Source organism: Ochotona princeps, chromosome 17, assembly GCF_030435755.1.
Source record: "Ochotona princeps isolate mOchPri1 chromosome 17, mOchPri1.hap1, whole genome shotgun sequence".
In the NCBI taxonomy this organism is placed as follows: Eukaryota; Metazoa; Chordata; class Mammalia; order Lagomorpha; family Ochotonidae; genus Ochotona; species Ochotona princeps.
In genome coordinates, this window is record NC_080848.1 from 11,385,809 (window position 1) to 11,406,306 (window position 20,498).

At 46.5% G+C, this 20,498-nt stretch overlaps 2 protein-coding genes across 2 annotated transcripts in view; both read left to right on the plus strand.

Annotated features, from left to right (window-relative positions):
- The window catches only part of LOC131482347 (mucin-2-like), a 28,577-nt gene extending 17,295 nt beyond the window's left edge, over positions 1-11,282 (plus strand). Inside the window, exons 5-11 of the mRNA XM_058675791.1 lie at positions 564-644; positions 2,727-2,798; positions 3,336-3,410; positions 3,736-3,854; positions 6,411-8,209; positions 8,552-8,659; positions 11,178-11,282. Coding sequence (XP_058531774.1) covers positions 564-644; positions 2,727-2,798; positions 3,336-3,410; positions 3,736-3,854; positions 6,411-8,209; positions 8,552-8,659; positions 11,178-11,237 — 2,314 coding nt within the window. The 3' untranslated portion in view covers positions 11,238-11,282. The remainder of the gene's footprint in view (positions 1-563; positions 645-2,726; positions 2,799-3,335; positions 3,411-3,735; positions 3,855-6,410; positions 8,210-8,551; positions 8,660-11,177) is intronic.
- A 787-nt stretch (positions 11,283-12,069) lies between these two features.
- LOC131482343 (leucine-rich repeat-containing protein 37A2-like) lies at positions 12,070-13,037 on the plus strand. Its single transcript, XM_058675704.1, has 3 exons — positions 12,070-12,556; positions 12,635-12,777; positions 12,866-13,037. Exons 1-3 carry the CDS (start codon positions 12,464-12,466, stop codon positions 12,954-12,956), a joined length of 327 nt encoding a protein of 108 aa, XP_058531687.1. The 5' UTR covers positions 12,070-12,463; the 3' UTR covers positions 12,957-13,037.
- Positions 13,038-20,498: the final 7,461 nt, after the last annotated feature.

Here is a 20,498-nt window from a genome sequence, read left to right on the forward strand (position 1 = left end):
ATTCTGCTTGTAGAAAGTTAACTAGAATTATATATCCAATCTTTCAGTCCCTAGCAAAGATACTCAAAGACACCCAGGTCAGAGTGGGTCATCACAGAGCTGTGCCACTCCACTGCTATGATTCTGCACCAGGTGCAATCCGGCAGCTGTGCACATGCCGTGGTAGCTAGTGGGCCAGGGCCAGGGCCAGGGTGCTGCAAAATGAACTGCCATGGGTTGTTGTAGAACAAATACCATGTGCAGGACAGACACCCACAACAAGAATTACCCAGCCCAAAATGTCTAAAGGGCTCAAGTTGTGAAACTCTGTTCTAGAGAGAGGAAACGAAGGTCACTGAGCACAAGTATTTGTTGCGTGTGATTTGGTGTACCTAATGCAGCGCATGTGTAAATGTGAAAGTGTGAAGTCAGAAGCCAGAGTTAAGTCAGAAGCCAGAGTCTTCCAACTGGGATGTCTTTAGTGTGTAGAGGTGATGTTTCACCTGTACAAATTAGGATCACTGCTGAATGATGAATGTTTACAAAGAATAATTTTCTGCTTCTTGATTTATGTCTTTTTATAGAAATCTTGGTTGTAATTTACTCACAGAACTGAGCTTTGGCACATTTCAGGCATGGCATGGGATGCAGTTTTTGCAGATGTTGTAAGTGAAATATAAGACAAACACATTTTAAACAGCTGCGTATGTGTAAAAACCTATAATTATCGTTAGCTGAGTGTAAGCTATGCCCTAGAATCCACTCATTATTTTTACAATTTGGGGAAACCAAGGTACAAAGAGGCTGACAAGTCTGTGTGACAGCTGACATGCTGTCTCCTCCCTAGCGTTGATCATGGTCTTGGCAAAGGAGGCATTAATGAGCAAGCACCACTCCAGGTACCATGGCCCCTGAGCCCCTCACTCAAACCCAAAGCAAACTCTGAAACTGAGGTTTTAAACCACAGAGTGGGTGGATGGGCTATTGCAAAGTCAGGCTTAGAGGAGAATCTTCATCGTGAATCTAAAAAGGCCATGACCATGAAAGAATAAAAAACCCATGTTTCCCTGACATGCACCCAGAACGTGTGTGGAATCAGAAATACAGCAATGTGTTTTCTTACTGTTTTTCACACCACAGCTTAACATAAACAACACCGTTGTCTGCTTCAAAGGCTCCCACTGTGCACAGATAATTCATCACTTCAGAGATAAATACTTGAAAACTCATGATCTGGGTTGGGGTGGGGGGAGAAGTGCCTTGACCCTGACCATATGGTAACTAGGATCAGTTTGTTTGAGGAACTGTTAATCTCTTTTCCACATTGGCTACATTACTTGACATCCCCACTTGCCAAGTAGTAGGGTTCCAGTTCTTCCAAATATGTCAACTTTTGCCTTTTTGACTTAGCCTCCCAGCAAGTGGTTAAAGTAGCATCTTACTGTAGTTTTCACTTGCATTGCTAATGACTTAAGACATTGAATGTCTTTTCATGTGTATGGGCAATATCTAAGTCTTCTTTAAGTGTTTATTCAAGTTCTTTCCCCATTAAAAAAATTACTTTCCTTTTCACTGAGTTGTAAGAGTTTCTTATATATTCTGAACATTCTGGATACTAATCCTGTATCAGATAGATGATTTATAAATCTTTCCTCCCATGCTGTGACTTGCCTTTATAATTTTTTAAAAAGATTTGTCTATTTTTGTTGGAAAGTCAGGTTTGCAGAGGGAAGGAGAGACAGAAAGAAAGTTCTTCCATCTGCTGGTTCACTTCCCAAATGACTTACAATGGCCAGAGCTGAGCTGATGTGAAGCTGGGAGCCAGGAGCTTCTTCTGGGTCTCACCTGTGGGTACAGGGTCCCAAAGCTTTGGACTGTCCTCCACTGCTTTCCCAGGCCACAAGCAGGGAGCTGGAAGGGAAGTGGAGCAGCCGGGACACAAACTGGTGCTCCTATGGGATGTCATCGCATTGAAAGCAAAGATTTTAGCCAATGAACCATAGTGCTGGGCCTTGTCTTTATGTCTTTTTAAGCAAATTAATTGACTTTCATTTTATTTGAAAAGTGGAGAGGTAGATGGGATTTTGTACTTCCCCAATGACTGCAATTGCCTAGTCTGGGTCAGGCCAAAGCTGGGAGTCTAAAACTCAATTGAGATCTCTGTGAGTGGGTACCAGGGACCCAAATATTTGAGACATCACCTGCTGCCTCAGTTTGCACACTAGTGGAAAGGTGGATTCAAAATGGAGTAGAACCGGGCACTCTGATATGAGATGCAGCCATCCCAAACAGCAACTCGACTGCTGCGCTAAACACCTGCCCTCACATTCTTGCGTGTCTTCTGAGACACTCAAGCTTTGAGAAACCCAAATTATTTATTCCTTTGGTTGTTTACACTATCTAGCATCACACCTATGGACTTGGCCCCTAACCTAAAGTCATAGTGTTTTGACTTGCTAGGCCAAACACCCAACCCCTTCCAAGGTTGTTGACTGAAAAGTTCTTTGGCATAGTTTTCCTTTGCTGTTCATTTTTCCAGTTTTGTTTTCTTTTTCTCTTCTGTGTCTTCCAGTGACCCATGTAGCTCCCCAAGAGTGTTTTACAGATTCTAAGGCTGATTTATAGATGAAGATAGAAAATGATTTTAAGTTCCATAACTCTGTGTGTGTATATATATATATAATTGTCATGCTTTTCCGTGCATATACTTAAAAGGCATATCATTTTAATTTCACTGTGCTTTTCAGAAATCTCAGTCACAATCCTCTGACAACTATTGAAGATTCCTTCCTGTTTAAATTGCCAGCATTAAAATATTTGTAAGTATTAATCTCATGAGTCAGATGATTTCTACTCTTTATTCTCATAAAGGCTAATTATTTTACATTGAATTAGAAAATAATAACTTTAACTATGTTATTGAAAAATAAGTTACTGACCAAGAAAGGCTGTATAATGGGCAAGACAGCCAGGGGAGCCATTGTGCTGGTCAACACATTTAGATATGGAACATGTGGATATAAGTGGGAATAGCATTGATCCCAGAAAGCAAAGAGATGTAAGTACACATCATCGTTAGAAGACTAAAAAGCAATTAATTAAGAGAGATAAATGAAATCTAAACATGAAATTAAGATAATGGTTAAAGTTTAGGGTTAGGGTCCTCAATGACTTAATGATAGACACAGTGAAACTTCTTTAAGAGCTTTCTGGAATTATCTTGCATGACAAACTCTTGAGTAAGTTTGTTTTAAAAGATCCAAAAGCTGATGTATACACCTGTCTTGAAATGAACCTATTGAAGACAGAACTCTCCCTGGGGATCACATCATGAATGTTTGGCCTCTCTCCTTCAGAGACGTCAGCAGAACACTTGTGTCACTCAACACAATCGAGAACATCCTCATGATGACTCTCGAATTGCAGAAGCTGTAAGTTATTTTTCTCTTAGTATTTTCGTATGTTTTATAGATTGGTTGTGTTAATTTTCTTATATGTTAAATTATTTGAAAGGCAGAATGGAAGAGAGATGCAGAGAGAGATCTTTCTTCACTCCCCAAATATTGTAGTAGCCAGGGCTTGGCCACGCAGAAGCCAGGACTCCTCTCTGTCTCTCCTCCTCTGTGTATATCTGGCTGTAATAAAATGAATAAATCTTAAAAAAAAAAAAAGTCCTTTTTCACAGCCTTGACCTGCCTCTTGACCTACTCAAGTGACCCCTTAACAATTAACCGAATTCTCTGTTTCTATTTGTAGGATCTTACCTAGCCATATGGCCTGCTGCCTGTGCAAATTTAAAAATGACATTGAGGTTGTCTGCAAAACAATCAAGCTGCACTGTAGCAATGCATGTCTGAGAAACACTACACACTGTTGTGAGTCCGACTGCCTGATACAATTTAATTGTTTCCACTCATTTGTTTTTCTCATTTTTAAATTGAATATGTTTAAGCAATGTAATTGCTTTGTTTTTCTTCATTCCGGGTTAAACCCTCTCAATTTCATAATTACTCCCTTGCTGAAAGTCAGGTTCCTGGTTACTGTCACAAAATTTGATGCTCTAACGGTTCCATGTGCATAAGAATCACAGGAAGGAAATGGGAGGGAAGGAATTAACGCTGAGGGCCACACGGTGCACTGTGCTCTCAGCTTGGTGCTTTGCTTCCGTGAGCACTCATGTGCTCTGCACCACAGCCTATAATCTGCTTTTATACACAGCAGGCCTCCAGTGCCTCTGCCCTAGAGAACAGGTGTAGATCATTGTTGCTTGGCTTGTTTTTGCAATTGTGGAAAAGAATACAAGTGACACTGCTTTATTCTGAGCCTGGGAGTTGGTTTCAAAGCCGCGGATGGCTACCTGGCTCCTCTGATGCAGTGGAAGGCCCTTCTACCCACAGACAGTCCGGTTCTGAACCTGCTCTGAGGCTCGAGCTTCTCCATGGGCAAAACCCAGGGGCTTTGAAGTGGTTTTCTGTGCGTGAGGGTTACAACCGCTAACACTGGGACTTCCAGGCATGGCTCTTTCTTCCCCAGAGAACTTGAATACACATCTCTGTCCGGATCTGGGGCACTAGCACTCCACTCGTTGTGTGCGCATACAGATAGGGTTCCTAAATTTCCAGCACCGTTTTGATTAGTTTTGTTTTGTTTTGCCTATTATATTGTTCTTCCCTTCTGCAGAAACAGGCAGAACAAGCACTTTCAGTGTGCTTTTACAAATGAGGAAAAATGTGACCTAGGGCGTTAAGCGTGAGAGCCTGGCACCCAGGTCTTTTGTTCCCAGTTTGGGGTTTCCATGGCATATGTGCTTCTGTTTGTTGTGGGTGTGATCTGGTTAGCTTTGGCCCAAGTTCTTCCATCAATAACAAGAAGGAATTCAAGGAAGAAATGTGGATGAAAGCAGGAAAGCAATATTTTCTTAAACAAAAGTAAAATTTAGTCAAGAAGTAAGTGCCAGAAAGTGAAAGTAAGCGATCATGAGAATGAATCCCCAACAAGACTTGGGCCATCCTTTAGTGCTCCTTGGTGCTGGGTGTGATGTCGGCGAGGAGCCTGTTGAGTATTCAGAGGACATGGAGCCTGAGCTGGGGCTTGAGGACCACCCATTGCTGTGCCCCTTTGGGGAAATCTTGAGAGTGTCATTGCATCAGGTGTGTCCTTGGAGCAAGAATGCTGGCCATGATTAATGTTATTCTAGTGACGTTTTTAGAATGATCTAAGGCCATCACAGGATACAGCCTGCAACCCTACTGGATGTTTCCATCTATTGCTATTTCTAAGTTTGCAACTTGTTGTGACTTGTTGTTCTCACCGTTCAGAAGGCAGGTGTGGGGGGCACAGTGATGTATCCTGGATGGTGCCCAATGGGTTGTTCTGCTTGGGGGCTGGCTGTTGGTAGTGTGACGGCCAGCCACAGCTTCTGCAGGTCCCACCGCAGGTCAGCCAGAGCAGGGCAGGACTGTCCAGCCTCCACTCCTCTCTGCTAGCTCTTTACTGGCCCCACAACATTTCCGCATGATTCCTGCCTCCTTCTCTCACTCTCACTGCAGGGCCTGGGGGAGAAGCCCAGCCACACAACAGCACACATGACCTTCCTGCACTTGGAAGCTTGAGGGCATCCCTAAGTCAAGCTGGAAATACTAGAAATGAAAGCAGAGACAGGCATCTACAAAAGCAGCTTCTTTTTCTGCCTGCACTTTAGGGCCTAGAACAATGTTGACCCAAATACTACTACTGCTCCCCAGAGAGCTCCCCGAGCATTCTGTGTATGCCTACCACCTGGCAACCTACAAATCACTCCACCTGCATCACCTGCCCAGATTTAAAGAACCAGGGTGGAGGTAGTAGTGTTTTTCTCTAAGTGGAATCCTTTGTGGTGAGCACTAGGAAACATTGGGCAGGGACCAGTAACTGGTGCCTTGGTGGAAAAGGACACATCCAGATGAGGAGTAGGCCCTGCTTTAGCATCTATATCCTCAGTCCCCTCACGTGAATGTGTCTGGCCATGGTCACCTGTCGACAGCAGCCAGAAGACAAGGTTTCTGGAGAGGGGGAGAGGGGAAGCCTTGTGCTCCCTGGGTGTCTGAGGCAGGATGGTGCAGCATGTGCCTGTGAGGCAGGCACTTCCACACAGGGGCCAGCTGCATGGAGACCGTCTCCCAGCCTTGGGCTTTTACTGGGCACTGGGCAGTTGGCCACTGGGGATACAGCTACTGCTTTTCCATACCATGGACTCTTCTGAGGGTTACTCTTTCAAACAACTCTCTCCTGTTGTTGCTGCCATCTCATGGGCTCATGTTTGGGTTTACTTTTCCTCTGTACATGGCACCCACATATTGACGACTTTTAACTTGGAGATAGATGATTGTACGCTGACATAAAGCTGTTCCATCAGTGTCATGTTCTCAAAAGCACTGTCTCCTTTTTAACAGTTGAAGAAGCGTCTATAAGGAATCCAAAAGGAACTTTCCTGAAGGCATTGCAGGCCCGGAAGAGGAACACTAGCACTGAACTGATAATTGAGCCAGAGGCGCAAGTGTCACAGACACTCAACCTCAATGTTCCAGACTTTGTGAACGAGCTGCTAGACTTTAAAGATGAAAGCGAAGTCATTAGTGCACTAAATTATGTACTGCCTTATTTGTCAGGTGGCAATCCAGGAAATATCAAGTCAGTGTTGCCATTCATTACACCAATTTTTTCAAAAGTCCATGACAGAGGTAAATTCCTTGGTTTCCTGAAAACCAAGAAAAGGAGCCCCTCTCTTAAACCAGTATACAACAATTCAGCTTACAAAAGTAAGTTGAGGAGGCTGCTCTTTCTGCAAAATATAATAAATGCAAAAATCCAAGAAAAAATTGATGAGGTTAAACAAAGAGAAAACACTGCCATGCAAATACAGCCTGTCTTGTTAGATCCCAAATTTAAACGCCACCTCTTTCCAAAGAAACTGGAAATGGCCCACTCACAGCAGAGCAGCCTGGCAAGCACCCCAAGCACAAGGCAAAGGTTACAGAAAGGGGAAAAAGTCATCAAGGGGCCAAAGGGCCTAAGAAAAAGGCAGCAGCAGGAGACAATCAGGAGGCAGAACGTGCGCCCCCTTGTGGAGGGCACTGTGCAAGGCCGGCTGGGGAGCACAGGAGACAGGGAGCAGGAGGAGCTTCATGTGGCCCAGAGGCCCTGGAACTTGGTGGCCAACTCCTTCCACCCAGCGCCCCCACTCACAGAGGAGCACAACGCCAGGGCCACTTCTTCCCTGAAGAAGTACATCAGGGGCGGGCCATCTGCTGCAGCCCGTGCAAAGTCCCTCCCTGAGGGCAGAAACGAAGAAAAAGACTTAACCTACACCATGCTTCCTTTCGAAGATACAAAGGCTAGCGCAAAAAAGACAGAGGCAGCAGAACCAAGCTCATATTCCAGGGTGAATTACCATTTACGGAAAACATATCCTCATCCTGTCTTCAGAACACCCAAGGCCAAACTCAGGAGAGTATTCAGGAGGAAAAATTCCCTCAAGGCAAAGATGTCAGTAAGAGAGCCTCCGTTCCTTGCACTGCAAAGTCTCGTCAACTCCCCTCCCCAAGAGCCTTCTCCGACTTCACCAGACCTGAGTTCTCAGGGAAGGCCTTCTGTGGAAGTCATTGCTCGTCTGGTATCTGTGACAGAAGGTGTTACTGAAGACAACAACACTGCAGAAGATGACTTAGAAAACTCTTTGGCAGATGACATGGTTCTGCCAGAAGATATGCCCCCCGCCGACACAATGCAGGGGCATCCTTCGGTGGCAGGCTCCCCTGGGACTACACTCAACTCCATGCTGACCGCTAAGCAGACAAGCGAAAGGCAACGGCAGTACCCCAAAACGGGCACGAACATCCCCTCCCCGCCCACAGGCATCACCTACTCCTTGCAGGCCTCCTCAGGCGATGAGTTTGAACTTCAGCTAAGCCAGCAACTACGGTCCCTCATCCCCAACAATGACGTGAGAAAGTTCATCTCATACGTTATCAGGACTCTGAAAATGAACTGCTCTGAGCCCCACGTGCAACTGTCCTGTGCCAAACTCCTCGCCAGTACAGGCCTCCTCATGAAGCTCCTCAGTGAGCAGCTGGAAGCAAAGCTGGCCAAGGCAGAATGGGACATGGAACAGTGGGAACAATGGAAAACGGAGAACTACATCAGCGAGAGCCCAGAAGCTCAGGGTGATGCAAAAATGACTGAGTCAAGTGAGGTGAGGACAAGTGCTGAGACAGGAGACCTGCCCTTTCCTGTCATTTAGCAAGTGCCATTGAAGCAGCAAGCAGGAAGAACAGGGCTCCTAGTCCATATCGTGTCGTGGGCACGTAACTTTGGCCAAGATGGTAATTCCCCACTTTGCTCTGACATAGAGTGAAGCAGATCTAACATCAAGACAAAGAAACTGTAGGAGAAAATGTGTAATAATAATATATAATGCCTTAGTTCGGTATGGCCTTTAAGATCCTATAAGCCAGTTACCAGGAAGAATGGAATTGAGAATAGTTAATACCTTACATCTCTAAATCTTGTTTTTCTAAATTGTTCTTTTTGTTAGCTCACAAAGGAGGAGGTTCCAGGATTCGGCTATAACAACAAACTCATCTTGGTGCTATCTGTGGTTTCAATAGTGGTGGTTTTGGCTATCATTTTCTTTTTCATTGAGGTAAGCACAATAGTTAATTCAGGTTTCCAGGATCCTCCCTGTCTTTGCAATTTACCCAGAGGCTACACCCTGGAAATCAAAGCCACTTGCCCACTTGCCCACTTGCCCACTTGCCCACATCCTCCTCCTTCTCCTTCTCTCCTCCTCCACCTGCTTCTTCAGTTTCCTTTTATTTGAAAGGTAGAGTTACAAGCAGGGAGGCTGAGAAAGAGAGAGAGAGAGAGAGATCGACCTTCGATCTGCTGGTTTATTCCCCAAATGGTCACAATAGCCTGAGCTAGGCTGGTCTGAAACTAGGAGCATGGGCTTTCCTTCAGGCAAAGCATGCAGCTGTAGGTAACAAACACTTGCTTTTCCATGCCATTAACTGTGAGCTGGATTGGAAGTGAACAGCTGGAACTCAAAGCAGCACCCATAGAAGATGTCAGCACCACAGATGAAGGCTTAGCCTGATGCACCAAGGAACCGGACCGTTGTCCACATACTTTTTCAGTGACTAAAACTCAGATGTGCTTTGTTCTTTTACTGAAATGTATTCACCAGAGATTTCTGAAAGGACCTCTCTGCCAGGAGATCTTGTGCAATTGAAGCCAAGGGAATAAGTCATCACACAATTTTGATAAGTTTAAGAAAGCCAGTATTTTCTTTAAGAAAGGGCAGGCACTGTGGTGCAGTGGGCTAAGCCACTTCTTGAGGGACCTGTATCCCATGTCAAAGTGCTAATCCAAGCCCTGGCTACTCTGTTTTCAATCCAACTTCTCGGTAACGCTTCTGGGAAGGCAGCAGCTGATGGCCCAAGTACTTGCGCTCCTGCCGCCATGCAGGAGACCTGGGAGTAGTTCTTGCCTCCTAGCTTCTGTCGCACTGAACTCTAGCTGTTGAAGCCATTTGGGGAGTGAGCCAGTGAACAGAAGTTCCTCTCTCTTTCTCTCCCTCTCTTTTTCTCTCTTTTTGTCTCCCCTGAATCTCCTCACTCTGCCTTTCAAATAAATAAGCCATTAAAAAGGCCAGCATTAATATAGTAGCAAAATTTCTCCAATAAAAGCTATATCAATGACTTGATGTAATCACAATGCCTTATATTCTACCACTGATTTTTTTCCCTCACTGCTAAAATGATATACAGTCACTTCCCTCAAGAAATGTCACTGTCCTCAGGCGACTGCCAGAAGACAGAAATATTAGAGTCATTAGACCCACATAGCATCCTTCTGCTCCACTGGATAAGGCCCTGTCTAAATAGGTTCAGTTAACATATTGCACTGGAATCCTGCATCAAGCTGTTCTAAGCCCATACCCCATTCTGGGAGAGAAACTCTATTTATCTTTTTTAATGTTATATAGTATGCTTGAATATTAGCAGTAGTTTAATCTTGACTCTACCCTATTAAGCCAGCCTAACTGTATTTACCCTTTCGACTGTCATGGCAGCCCCTCACCACACCTCAGCCACACTATGTTCCTTCCTACTTCACCTGTGCCTTTGCCCATCTCAAATTCCTTTATTTCACTGGGTGCCTCTATTACTCCAGTCCTCTTGAACCTAGACCTTCTGTCAGATTTACCACTTTTCCACGAGGCCATAAAGAGGTGTTTCCTCTTCCCTGAGAACTGAGAAACATGACACATTTGTAAAAATCGAGATGCCAAGGTCAACCTATGATGCAGCACAGCCAAGGTATTTAAGCATCTGAGGGCTTCTATCAGCCTCCAACAACATTTGACTGAGTGTGTGACCGTGTCTAAATGCAGACATGCCAGCCACAGGAGGATGGTGACAACAGCACAGAAAAGATGAGGAGACTCAGCACGGCCAGAGCCCATCCTAACGCTGCATAAGAGCAGATGTGAAATCAGTCCATTGGCCAAACCTTGTCTCTGAAGGAGATGGACGAATCCCACCACCTCAGGGTTTGTGGGCTTTCACAGATTCATTATCTCTTCTTCCCAAGTAGCTTTCTGATTGGCAGTGCCCAGGAAAGTGCTCTGGTGTGTGTACTGATCTCTTGACTTGGTGCCTGGCCACTTCTCTCAACTCTCCTATTACTTTTCACCAGGTTTGCTGATTCTCTTGGGCTTTTCAGGCTGGCCATCATTTCACTTGCAAATGAGTGTTCTTGCAATACTCACACCCATTTATTTCCCTATTGCACTGACCAGGGCCTGCTCAAAAGTGGTGAATAATAGCAATCCTAATAAACACCCCATTCTTGATCTTGACTTCTAAACAACAGGTTTGTTTAGGTTTCTAATCATACTTTTATCAAATGAAGGATGTTTCCTTTTCTCCTTGAGAATTATCTGTTTCTGTTATCTAAAGCAGCCAATAAATGTATTAAGTCCTAAATGTATGCATGACTCTCAAGTAGGAGCAGGGAAGGGTCAAAGAGCTATTAACAGCATAGAATTCCTGTCCTCCAATAAGTTTCCATCTCAGTGTGTAGATAAGACTTAAAGGAATGTAAAGGATTCAGAGATTGTGATGGATAACAATGATGGGGGTCTTCTTCCAAAACAGATTTACCCTCATGCTTGTAGGAGAGGAGCAGAGGATGACATAGAAAAATATCCAAGGTAAGTACCAGCCTGCAATTTTTAAATCAGAAGTTTGGGATTAGACGAGAACTTAGAACACATCTATTCCAATCACTTGTTCTGTAGTGAGGAAATCACCCAGAGCCAGGAAGCAAACTCAGTCACCCAAGCTGGTACCCAGTCATAGCTGAGGTAGATAGCACCACCATGGCACCTCTGCTGTCCCCACTTCTTCTGGGATGCAGGGGCTGGGGAGCAGCACCAGCTGTGCCATCCCTGCTGTTTCCGGCTATCTGGCCAGACCTAGGCCTTCAGACAAGGGCTAGGGGAGGCTGTATGGCACTGGGCAGGTGTGGGGGAAGAGTGTGGCTGGTCTCCTTCAAGGCTGCTGGAAAGGAGCATGCACAGTCCTTCCTCAGGCAGCAGGGACACTTCCTTCTCCTCCCACTGCTCTTAGACCCCCTTTCTCGATTCCTCTCACCAAACCTCTTAGAGCTTTAACTGGAGAGACCTTCAGATAACAGTGTGTCTTTTCTTTTATGAGAGGAACCAGAAGGAGGAAGGGACAGTATCTTGCCCCATGGTCACACTGCTAGCAGAAAGAGGAAGGTTCTTTCCCAGCTGGGGTTTCTCTGGCTTACAGGGGTTTGGGCTGTGTGCTACATGTTCTGTCAGAAATGAGTACACACATGCTTTATAGACACAAACAGTTGCTGAAACCACACACTCTTTCTGTGATGCTTGGATTCATAAGGGGTACCTTGGTGTCAGTCCTAGCCGAATCCTTTATCTGATTTCACCACTCACTCTCCCATCAGTGACGCCTGCAGTGTGAGGCTGCATGAACTAGGTAACTTTTCATGCTGTTGGACTCAGGCCCTGCCTGACGTGATTCAGTTTACAGGGGCCAACGACTACGCACATAGAGGCATCTTCTCTCTCACCCCCAGGTGAAGGAGGCACGTGAGACTCAGTCCAGGTGGGAGGCTGGAGTCAAATACTAAAGGAGGGAGACAATGCATGTGCCCCGTGTGGTTGTGCGGTCTGTCACTGCACAAGGGCACTTGGGGAAGGCAGTGTTGGGCTAACAACCTCACACAAAGCAATGTCAAAGTTGGTCCTTAGCCACAGGGGCACCTTCAGGTAGACACGGAGAGCTCCCAGAAGCCCAGATCTCGGGTCTGAGGTACTTTTGCTTTGTGCCAACTGCAGAGGAAGGCTACAGTCTGTCCCAGGCACACCAGAGACGCACACCGGGTGAGGTGGGGAATGGTACCAGTCTCTGATTGTCTCGTGCGTGTGTTTTCCTACAGGGGCTTTTTCGATCGTTCGTCTAGGAAGCGCATGGACAGCGAGACCCAGGTAATTCTGAGGGGATGCAGTGTGTGGCTAGAGGAAGCAGTGGGGAAGTGAGATTAACATTTCCCTCCCCTTTCCTAGGAGGGCTTTTTCTGGCTGAGGTGGCCGCTCTGGCTAAGGGATATGTACAAACCTCTTAATGATGCACGCCAGAAAGAGATGGCTCGGAAGCTCCATGACAAGGAGTCCTCTGAGGAAGATGAGATGTTTCAAAAGGATGCAGGGTAATCACGCGCTGCCTTCACCATGTTACCTAACGGGAGAAATTGAGGTGAGCAGAGAGGGACTAGTGGCCTGTTCTGTTCCCCACAGCATGGTGAGTGAAGGCCCAGGTGAGATGGCGCACACTGAGTCGGCTGCCAAAGGAGAAAGTGAAGCCCCCGAGGAGGAGCACACCGAGTGACCCCTTCCGTTGTGGCTGCCCGTGGGTTATATCCTAATCTGCTTCTGGCTTGCTTATGAAAATATATTGTCTTGTATTCAAGTGTGTGATATTCATAAGCAGTCCCAGCCAAGGTGGTAAGAAATGAAAGTGGAAGAGATGCCATCTCTATTGTTAGTGGTCTACTTGTGGCCTGCCTCATCAGCCTTTAAACATACAACATCTTCCACACAGGCTGCTCTACAGAAACTGACCTGGTAGACACAGTCAAGCCAAGTCTTGCCTAACCTCTCTTCTCTGAAAGCTAAGGGGATTCAATATGCTGTTTGATTGTTCTGCTTATAAAGTCCACCCTGCCCATAAAAAAAAAAAAAAAAAAAGCTCTTCTATGCACAATTTGGTGCTGCTATCCCTTGTCTATGACAGGAGTTAAGAAATTTTGTGCTCAGGAAAATCTAAGGGTATATTGGCATGACAATCATTGTGGTAGCAAGAAGACTTGGTGTCCAGAGCCCAAGTCCCTAACCACGACCTGGGCATTGGAAATTAAATTAATGTACCCGGTCTGTCACAGGTTCTCAAAGCTATGCCTCCCATTCTGTCAGATAATTACTGGCTCTCTGGTGTTCAGTAGCAACACTAGAACATTTGTTCTCTGCGTCTCTACATGCAGGCATTCAGCAGTGGCTTTGCCAGTTCTGCCACTGGGTCAGTCAAGAGGTTCTCAAGCTATTGACCAGGGCTGCAGGCACTGGCTAACTTGACTGAGGCTGGGGGATCTGAAGGGCAAGCTGGTCATTGGAGGGAGGCCTAGGCTCCTCCCAGTATGGGCCTGCCCACATGCTGCCTGGTGGGAGGTCCCTACCTCAGGATGGCTCAAGTCAGTCCTCTAAAGTGATCTGAAGAGAGAGATGGAGAATACGTGTTGTGACCCAGCCCCAGGAGCACAGAGCATTGCTTCCGCCACAGTGCATGGATAGAGGCCAATGCCAAATCCAGGCTACATTTATGGGCAGGGTAATTGGACTCCATCTCTTGAAGATAAATGGCTCAAAGAATTTGTAAACACATATCAAAATGTCCCACACACAGGAATAAAGTTCTTTCCTGCTGCTCTGACTGACTGGTGCTTCACTTCTGACACCTGCTGTTTGTAGGGGTGGGAGGAGTGAGGGTGGGGGAACGCAGTGCTGTTGTTGACAGTGTTGATGGTGAGTACAGTCTAGGGCACACAGCAGCTGGCTGGCTGCAGGGAGGTTACTGGATGGCCACAGCCACAGCCACATTTGCAAGTTTTGAATTTGATGTCGTATTTGTGTACTTTGACAGTGGTTCCTGGGAATTCACTTGGCAATTAGCCTAAAGCAAAATAAGCTATCAGATGGGATTTCACATTTAATTTTTCTTGACAATGTAAACTTTTTAGCTTCTGTCACTCTCTTTGCTCTTAGAGTTCACATGCAACAAACTGAGTTTGTATTAAAAAACATTAAAGAAAAATCTCAATTAGTTTCACACACTCATTGATAAGTACTTTCCCCCTGAGAAGTTCATTCCTCACGAATAAACAGCAGTGCTAGTGCCTGCTGATAAAACTGTTCCTAGTTCAGCCACAGAAATAAGTATTCCATTGCATGTACAACTTCCAAGCACCTGCCCCCTGAGCACATTTGGGAATCAGAGCAGGGGTGGAAAGCAATTGACTCCCACTTTTAAAAACTTTCCTTATTTCAAGGGCTGGGAGGAAAACCTCTAGTATACTGGTGTACTTCCTAGGTGCCACGATATCCAGCAGTCAGGGCCTTCATGCGGGTCTGCCATGTGGGTGGCAGCTAACCAAGTCCCGAGCCATCACCTGCTGCCTCCTCGGGTGTGCACAGGCAGGACTCAGGCCCAAGCACTCTGGGGTGGAATGGGGGAGTCCCACCCAGGGACTTGATTCTGATTTCCATTTATAGCTCTGCCTTTTTGGTTTCTGCCTCACCACTGGCCAAAGCTCAACTGAGTAACAACTCTAATGAAAGGAGGATTGGAGCAGTTAAAGGGAATTACCACACATGAAGATTCAGTTGTATGGGCTGTGCACTGCACAATCCCGGTCATCAATCCCATTTGGAGTCTTCACAGATTAGTATGTTTAAGATGAGGATTTTTTCTGGAAGAATGTAGCAAAAGGTCAAGACAAGAGGCTAATTTTTCTAATTCACACAAGGTGTCATTTGGATTGGAGTGGGGTTGATTGGAACACAAGGCTGCATGGTCAGTGGCTTTTCCCACAGCCCAAGGGAATGAGTCTCTCAGTAACAGTGCTGCTCCTTCCTCCCCAAGTTTGTGATTGTGTAGGCCTGCTGGCTACAGGATGGCACAGGGGTGGGCATGTGCTCCCTGGCTAGGGCTGGGCATGCCACTCATGTCTGACACACCTCCTGGCCACCCCAGTGGATAGTCCTATAGCTGAGCTCATGACTCCAACAGGGCCAATCGCAGTCCTTGCCCAGGACGTACCTGCACCACGGACAAAGCACCAATGGCCTCCCCCTCTCTGGGAGTTCTTGAGTGTGTCTGAAGTCACTATTGAGTCTAAGGGTACTGGGGCTGGGACTCCCCACCCCTTGGGGGATGAAAAGAGGGAAACCGGTACCCCTACAGATGGAGACAGATACAGGGGAGGGAGGGAAAGAGAGGCAGAGTGGAAAAGAGAGAGAGAGAGAAGAGAGAGAGAGAGAGAGAGAGAGAGAGAGAGAGAGAGAGAGAGAGAGAGAGAGAGAGAGAGAGAGAGGAGCCTGAAGCTGGCTGACTGGCCTGCTCCATTGCTGTCTGATTCCAGAGCCAGAATGACTCCTTTTTTTCCCTTAGGCTAGTTTTAAGGGACCTACATTTGCTCACAAACTCTGAACTAGAATCACCTCTCAGAAAATCTCAATGTAAACCACAGGAAACCCACCTTGTCATGATTCCATCCCCATCCCTCTATCCCTCCCACCCTCTCAGCATCACCCTCCCACCTGGGTGGCCAGTGGATTCTGAGCTGTTTTGTTGTGATTTCCTAGGAGCCTGATGCTGGTTCATGGTGGTGTCCTGATTCTAGGGGCCTAAGAGAGGAGGGCTCCTAGACATCATTGCGTAGTGCCATGGCAGTGGGAGGGGCAGGAGGCAGCTCCTGGCACATGCTGGGGTACGCACGGGATCTGTGTAACCTTCAAGGGCTCCCATGTTGACATTCAGTCTGCATCTGAAGGGAGGGAGGGCACAGAAACCTGAATCTCCTGAGGTGTCCACAGCTGGGCACTCGGGTGGTGACCAGGATTACACAGAGCAGCTTTGTAAGGATACAGAGAGGGAGAGAGGTGGGGGAAGGAGACTAATCAGAGGAGACACAAATGTACATTCTCTGTCTTTGTCACAAGATGTCTTGCTCTACCTCTTGTAAAAGACACTGGCCTGGCAGTTAGTGCTACAGGTGTAAAGCTACTACTTGTGACACCGCCACTTTATATTGAAGTACTGTTTTGATTTCGGGGTGCTGCACTTCTGACAAAGCACCTGGAAAACAACAGATGTTGCCATCCACATGGGAGACCCGCACAAGTTCACGACTCCTGCCTTCTGCCTGGTCCTTGCCTGGCTTTTATGGCTATGTAGGGAGTGAACCAGCAGACAGAAGATTTATTTGTCACATGCTCTATTGCTCTACCTTTGTTTTGTTTTTATTTAAATTAAACATGTATTGCTTTGAAAGGCAAAGTGACAGAGAAAGAAACTTCCCAAACAGTTGCAATGATCAGGCCACAGCCAGGAGTCAGGTGCTTCATCCAGGCTCCCACAAGGATGGTAGGTGCCCAGACACTTGGGTCATCTTCAGTTGTTTTCCCAGGCCACCATCAGGGAGCTGGATTGGAAGCGGAACAGATGGAACAACATGGACTGGTGTCCTTATGGGATTCGCAGGAGGTGACTTCACCTGCTACACCACAATGCTGGCTCCTATTGTTCTGCCTTCCATAGGTAAATAAATATTCATAAATATTCTTGGGTGCCAGAGGTATGGCTCAATAGGCTGGTTCTCTGCTTTACAGCACCAGCATCCCATATTGGTGCCAGTTTGCATCCCAGATGCTCCATTTTTATCCACCTCCCTGCTTATGGCTTAGGAAAGCAGCAGAGGCTGGCCCAAGGACTTGAGCCACGGCACCCACCTGGGAGACCTGAAGAGCTCCTGGCTCCTGGCTTTGGATTGGCTGAGCTCTGGCCATTGCAGCCATTTGGGGAGTGAATCAGCAGATAGAAATTTGTATCTCTCCTTTCCTTTTTTAAATATGCTTTTAAAATAATAACAACAAAAGTATTAATACCATAAAATTAAAATAATCCTTTAAAAATTTCTTAGAAAGAACGTGTTTCCTTTTTATCCGAGGAGAGACTAATCCATTTTCCAGTCCCATTGTTTTTGAATGCGTGCACGATATTTTGAGTGGATTGGCCACAGCCATTTCCCTACTATTCCCTACTATATTTCAGTCTTTTTTTTTTTTTCAAGATTTATCTATTTAGCTGGGTCGCATTGCTGTCTTGGGCGAGGGGTGTTTGCCTTAGGCCTTCAGGACCCCCATCTTGGAGGCTTTTCAAAAGGGACAGGTACTTACAGTCGAGCACACTGTCTCCCTGGTGGGGAGTGACTCTCAGCGTGCTTATGGGAACCCCCCATCCTGAAAGTTATTAATTTTTTTTCTTTTTTTTTTACCAACATGGGTGCCTATAGCTGAGCAGCATGGCTCCCTTCTAAAGGGCCCTAGTGAATGAAGTGGTCTGAAAGTAGAATCTGTGGGACAATGTGGGCTTACCCCTGTGAACTGTAGTCTCCCCCGGCTTGCGCATGAACTGCATACGGGGTGAAGCTTGCTGGGGAACTAAAGGGGTGCCCCAGCTGGGTTTCCATCTCCATTGATTTGGATGAGAGTAGGATTGGGGTGAGCAAGCATGGATGGACATGGCTACAGACTGCACCAGCGCAGGTGTGTACTGCGATTGTGGACCGTCAGATTGGACCCTCAGATTGGGCTAGACTGTAATCCCCACTGGTACTCAACAGGCCAGACTAGGTCTTTACTCCCGCTGAATATGTGAAAGCTGTGTCTGGGCATAGACCAAGTAGCGCTGGGCTGCAAAAAACCAACACTAAGAACAAGAATGACAACCCAGCGGCATGGCCTAGTGGCTAAGGTCCTCACTTTGAACGTGCTGGGATCCCATATGGGTGCCGGTTCTAATCCTGGCAGCTTCACTTCCCATCCAGCTCCCTGCTTGTGGCCTGGGAAAGCAGTTGAGGACGGCCCAAAGCCTTGGGACCCTGCACCCGTGTGGGAGATCTGGAAGAGGCTCTGGCTCCTGGCTTCAGATTGCCTCAGCTCCAGCCATTGTGGTCACTTGGGGAGTGAACCATTGGATGGAAGATCTTCCTCTCTATCTTTCCTCCTCTGTGTGTGTCTGACTTTGCAGTAAAAATAAATCTTTAAAGAAAAAGAAAAAGAAAGAACAAAAATGGGTGTGACCGGTTGAGCAAGGACACTGTTCTTGTCATGTCAGGAGGTGAACAAAGTCAACCTGGGACAACAACCCACTGGTGAGCACAAGAACTGCCACTGGGAGTAGACTCAATGGAGGCGCTTGGGAAATTCCTTCATTGGGATGCAGCCCCTGCCAGTGAGCACAAGAAGCAAGGTAAGGAACAGCTCACACAATGCAGGTTACAGTACCCATTGGCATACATGTGGTCAGGTCTGAGGACAGACCAGTCTGGGCCAACACATAACACCCACTGGCAGATCAGAGAACCAGGGCAGGGGGCAGGGGGCAGGAGGCACCAGATTGGGCCTCAACACTGGCCAGGTCCCACTAGGACTGGGACAGCAATCAGGCTGGTTTGGGACAGGCTGCAGCACCCACCAACTGGAGCTGGAACAGGGGGCAGACTAGACTAGGCCAGGCTGTGCAATAAGACTGCGGATGTTGAGGTGAGGCAAGTCATGGCAGCCTGGACAGAGTAGGGGCCGGGTACGTGAGTCCCAAACAGGGATCTGAGGGGGCTTGGGTGACGTCTCAGGTCATGGAGCCACCCTGTGTGGTAAGATGGGTTCTTGAGCCCCTGGGATGGGGGAAGCAGTTGGATGTGGGTCAACTGGCCCAGATCCTGAGGTCTGCCCACTAGGTGGGTGTTGGGCTCATGAGCTCCAGGGATGGGGGATATGGTGGGACTTGGGTCTTCTGGACCGGGACCCAGGGTCCACCTACTACGTGGATCTTGGTTTCGTAAGCCCCAAGGATGAGGGATCTGAGGATGCTTGAGACACCTGGCTCAGGTACTAGGACTCGCCTGCAAGAACATATCAAGCTTAATGAAAAAGGTGGAGCAGTGGACACAGGCTCTGTTGTGAAAGAAGAATATGGCAGCACATTTGGTGCTGTAGCAGAACAGAACTAACTGGACACCTACCCCAAACAATGACAACAAAAAATCTTGGTGAATAGAACCAATTAACACTGGGAGGGTGACATCACCCTCAGATTGATGATATCCACAGCATTTCACAACTATCCAAACCACTTGGACAGGACCATCAGAGTATGTGCACATTGAGACTCTGGGTTGATACAAGGTAGCAACACCACCACCCTGGGTCCTAGGAAGTGTGGAAAATTGTGAAAATCTTGAGTAGTTTCCCCCTTTGTCTCTCCCCTTCCCCAGGAACAACAACAAGAAATAGCAAATTTGGAAACAATGAATTCATCCGATTTCCCTGAAACCTCAATTCTTCCCACCCTGATCAACCATGTCATCATTACTTAAAACAATAATTTAAAAAAAGAACTCAGTATACCAATGGCATGTACAGAGCACTGATGCTCTGTTGATTGAGTGAATCAATGAAGGAATGAAGGAATGAAGAAACTAAGAAAAAGTCAAATTCTTTTCCCAACTGAAGTTGCCCGTTGGGAAGGAGAAATGAAGGTTAATCTAGTTGCTAAAGGTTGATTCTGAGTCAGGGGAAACATTACTGAACATCCCGGATATACAGATGCTCTTACCTTGGATAACTTGACCAGTTCTTCCAGCCACCTTTTTCTTTGTGACACTGAAAAAAAACAAAAAGATATTCTAGGTGCTTTAAGCCTCTTCATGGTTTTAACACATTCTCTTTTCTGTGTTTATAAAGGACACAGAGCGAAGGACCACATGCTTTTGTCAAATACAAAGCAACATGTATAATTAAACCAGATAACAGCTTGGGGGAAGGGGAGAAGGACAATCATCCACAAATAAATCTAATATGAATGCCCCTCCTCTCAAGGATAGAGTGACTAGTTGAACATCTCCCTCATCACCCTATCAGTGAGAGGCCTTACACTGAGAAAATCTCAAAGCCAAAAGCAATGGAAATGGTTGCAGTGTCAGAGAACACTAGTACTCATTACCGACAAACTGATGCCAACTATGTTGGACTGCTTCTAGTACCATCTGTAATATGTCAATGGCAATAAAAAATGGTTACAAATTAGCTTGCCAAG

Coding starts and splice junctions, on each gene's coding strand:
- LOC131482343 (XM_058675704.1), top strand. CDS start 12,464: ATGGTACCAGTCTCTGATTGTCTCGTGCGTGTGTTTTCCTACAGGGGC. Junction 12,557..12,634: donor GCATGGACAGCGAGACCCAG/GTAATTCTGAGG, acceptor CCCCTTTCCTAG/GAGGGCTTTTTCTGGCTGAG. Junction 12,778..12,865: donor ATGTTTCAAAAGGATGCAGG/GTAATCACGCGC, acceptor TGTTCCCCACAG/CATGGTGAGTGAAGGCCCAG.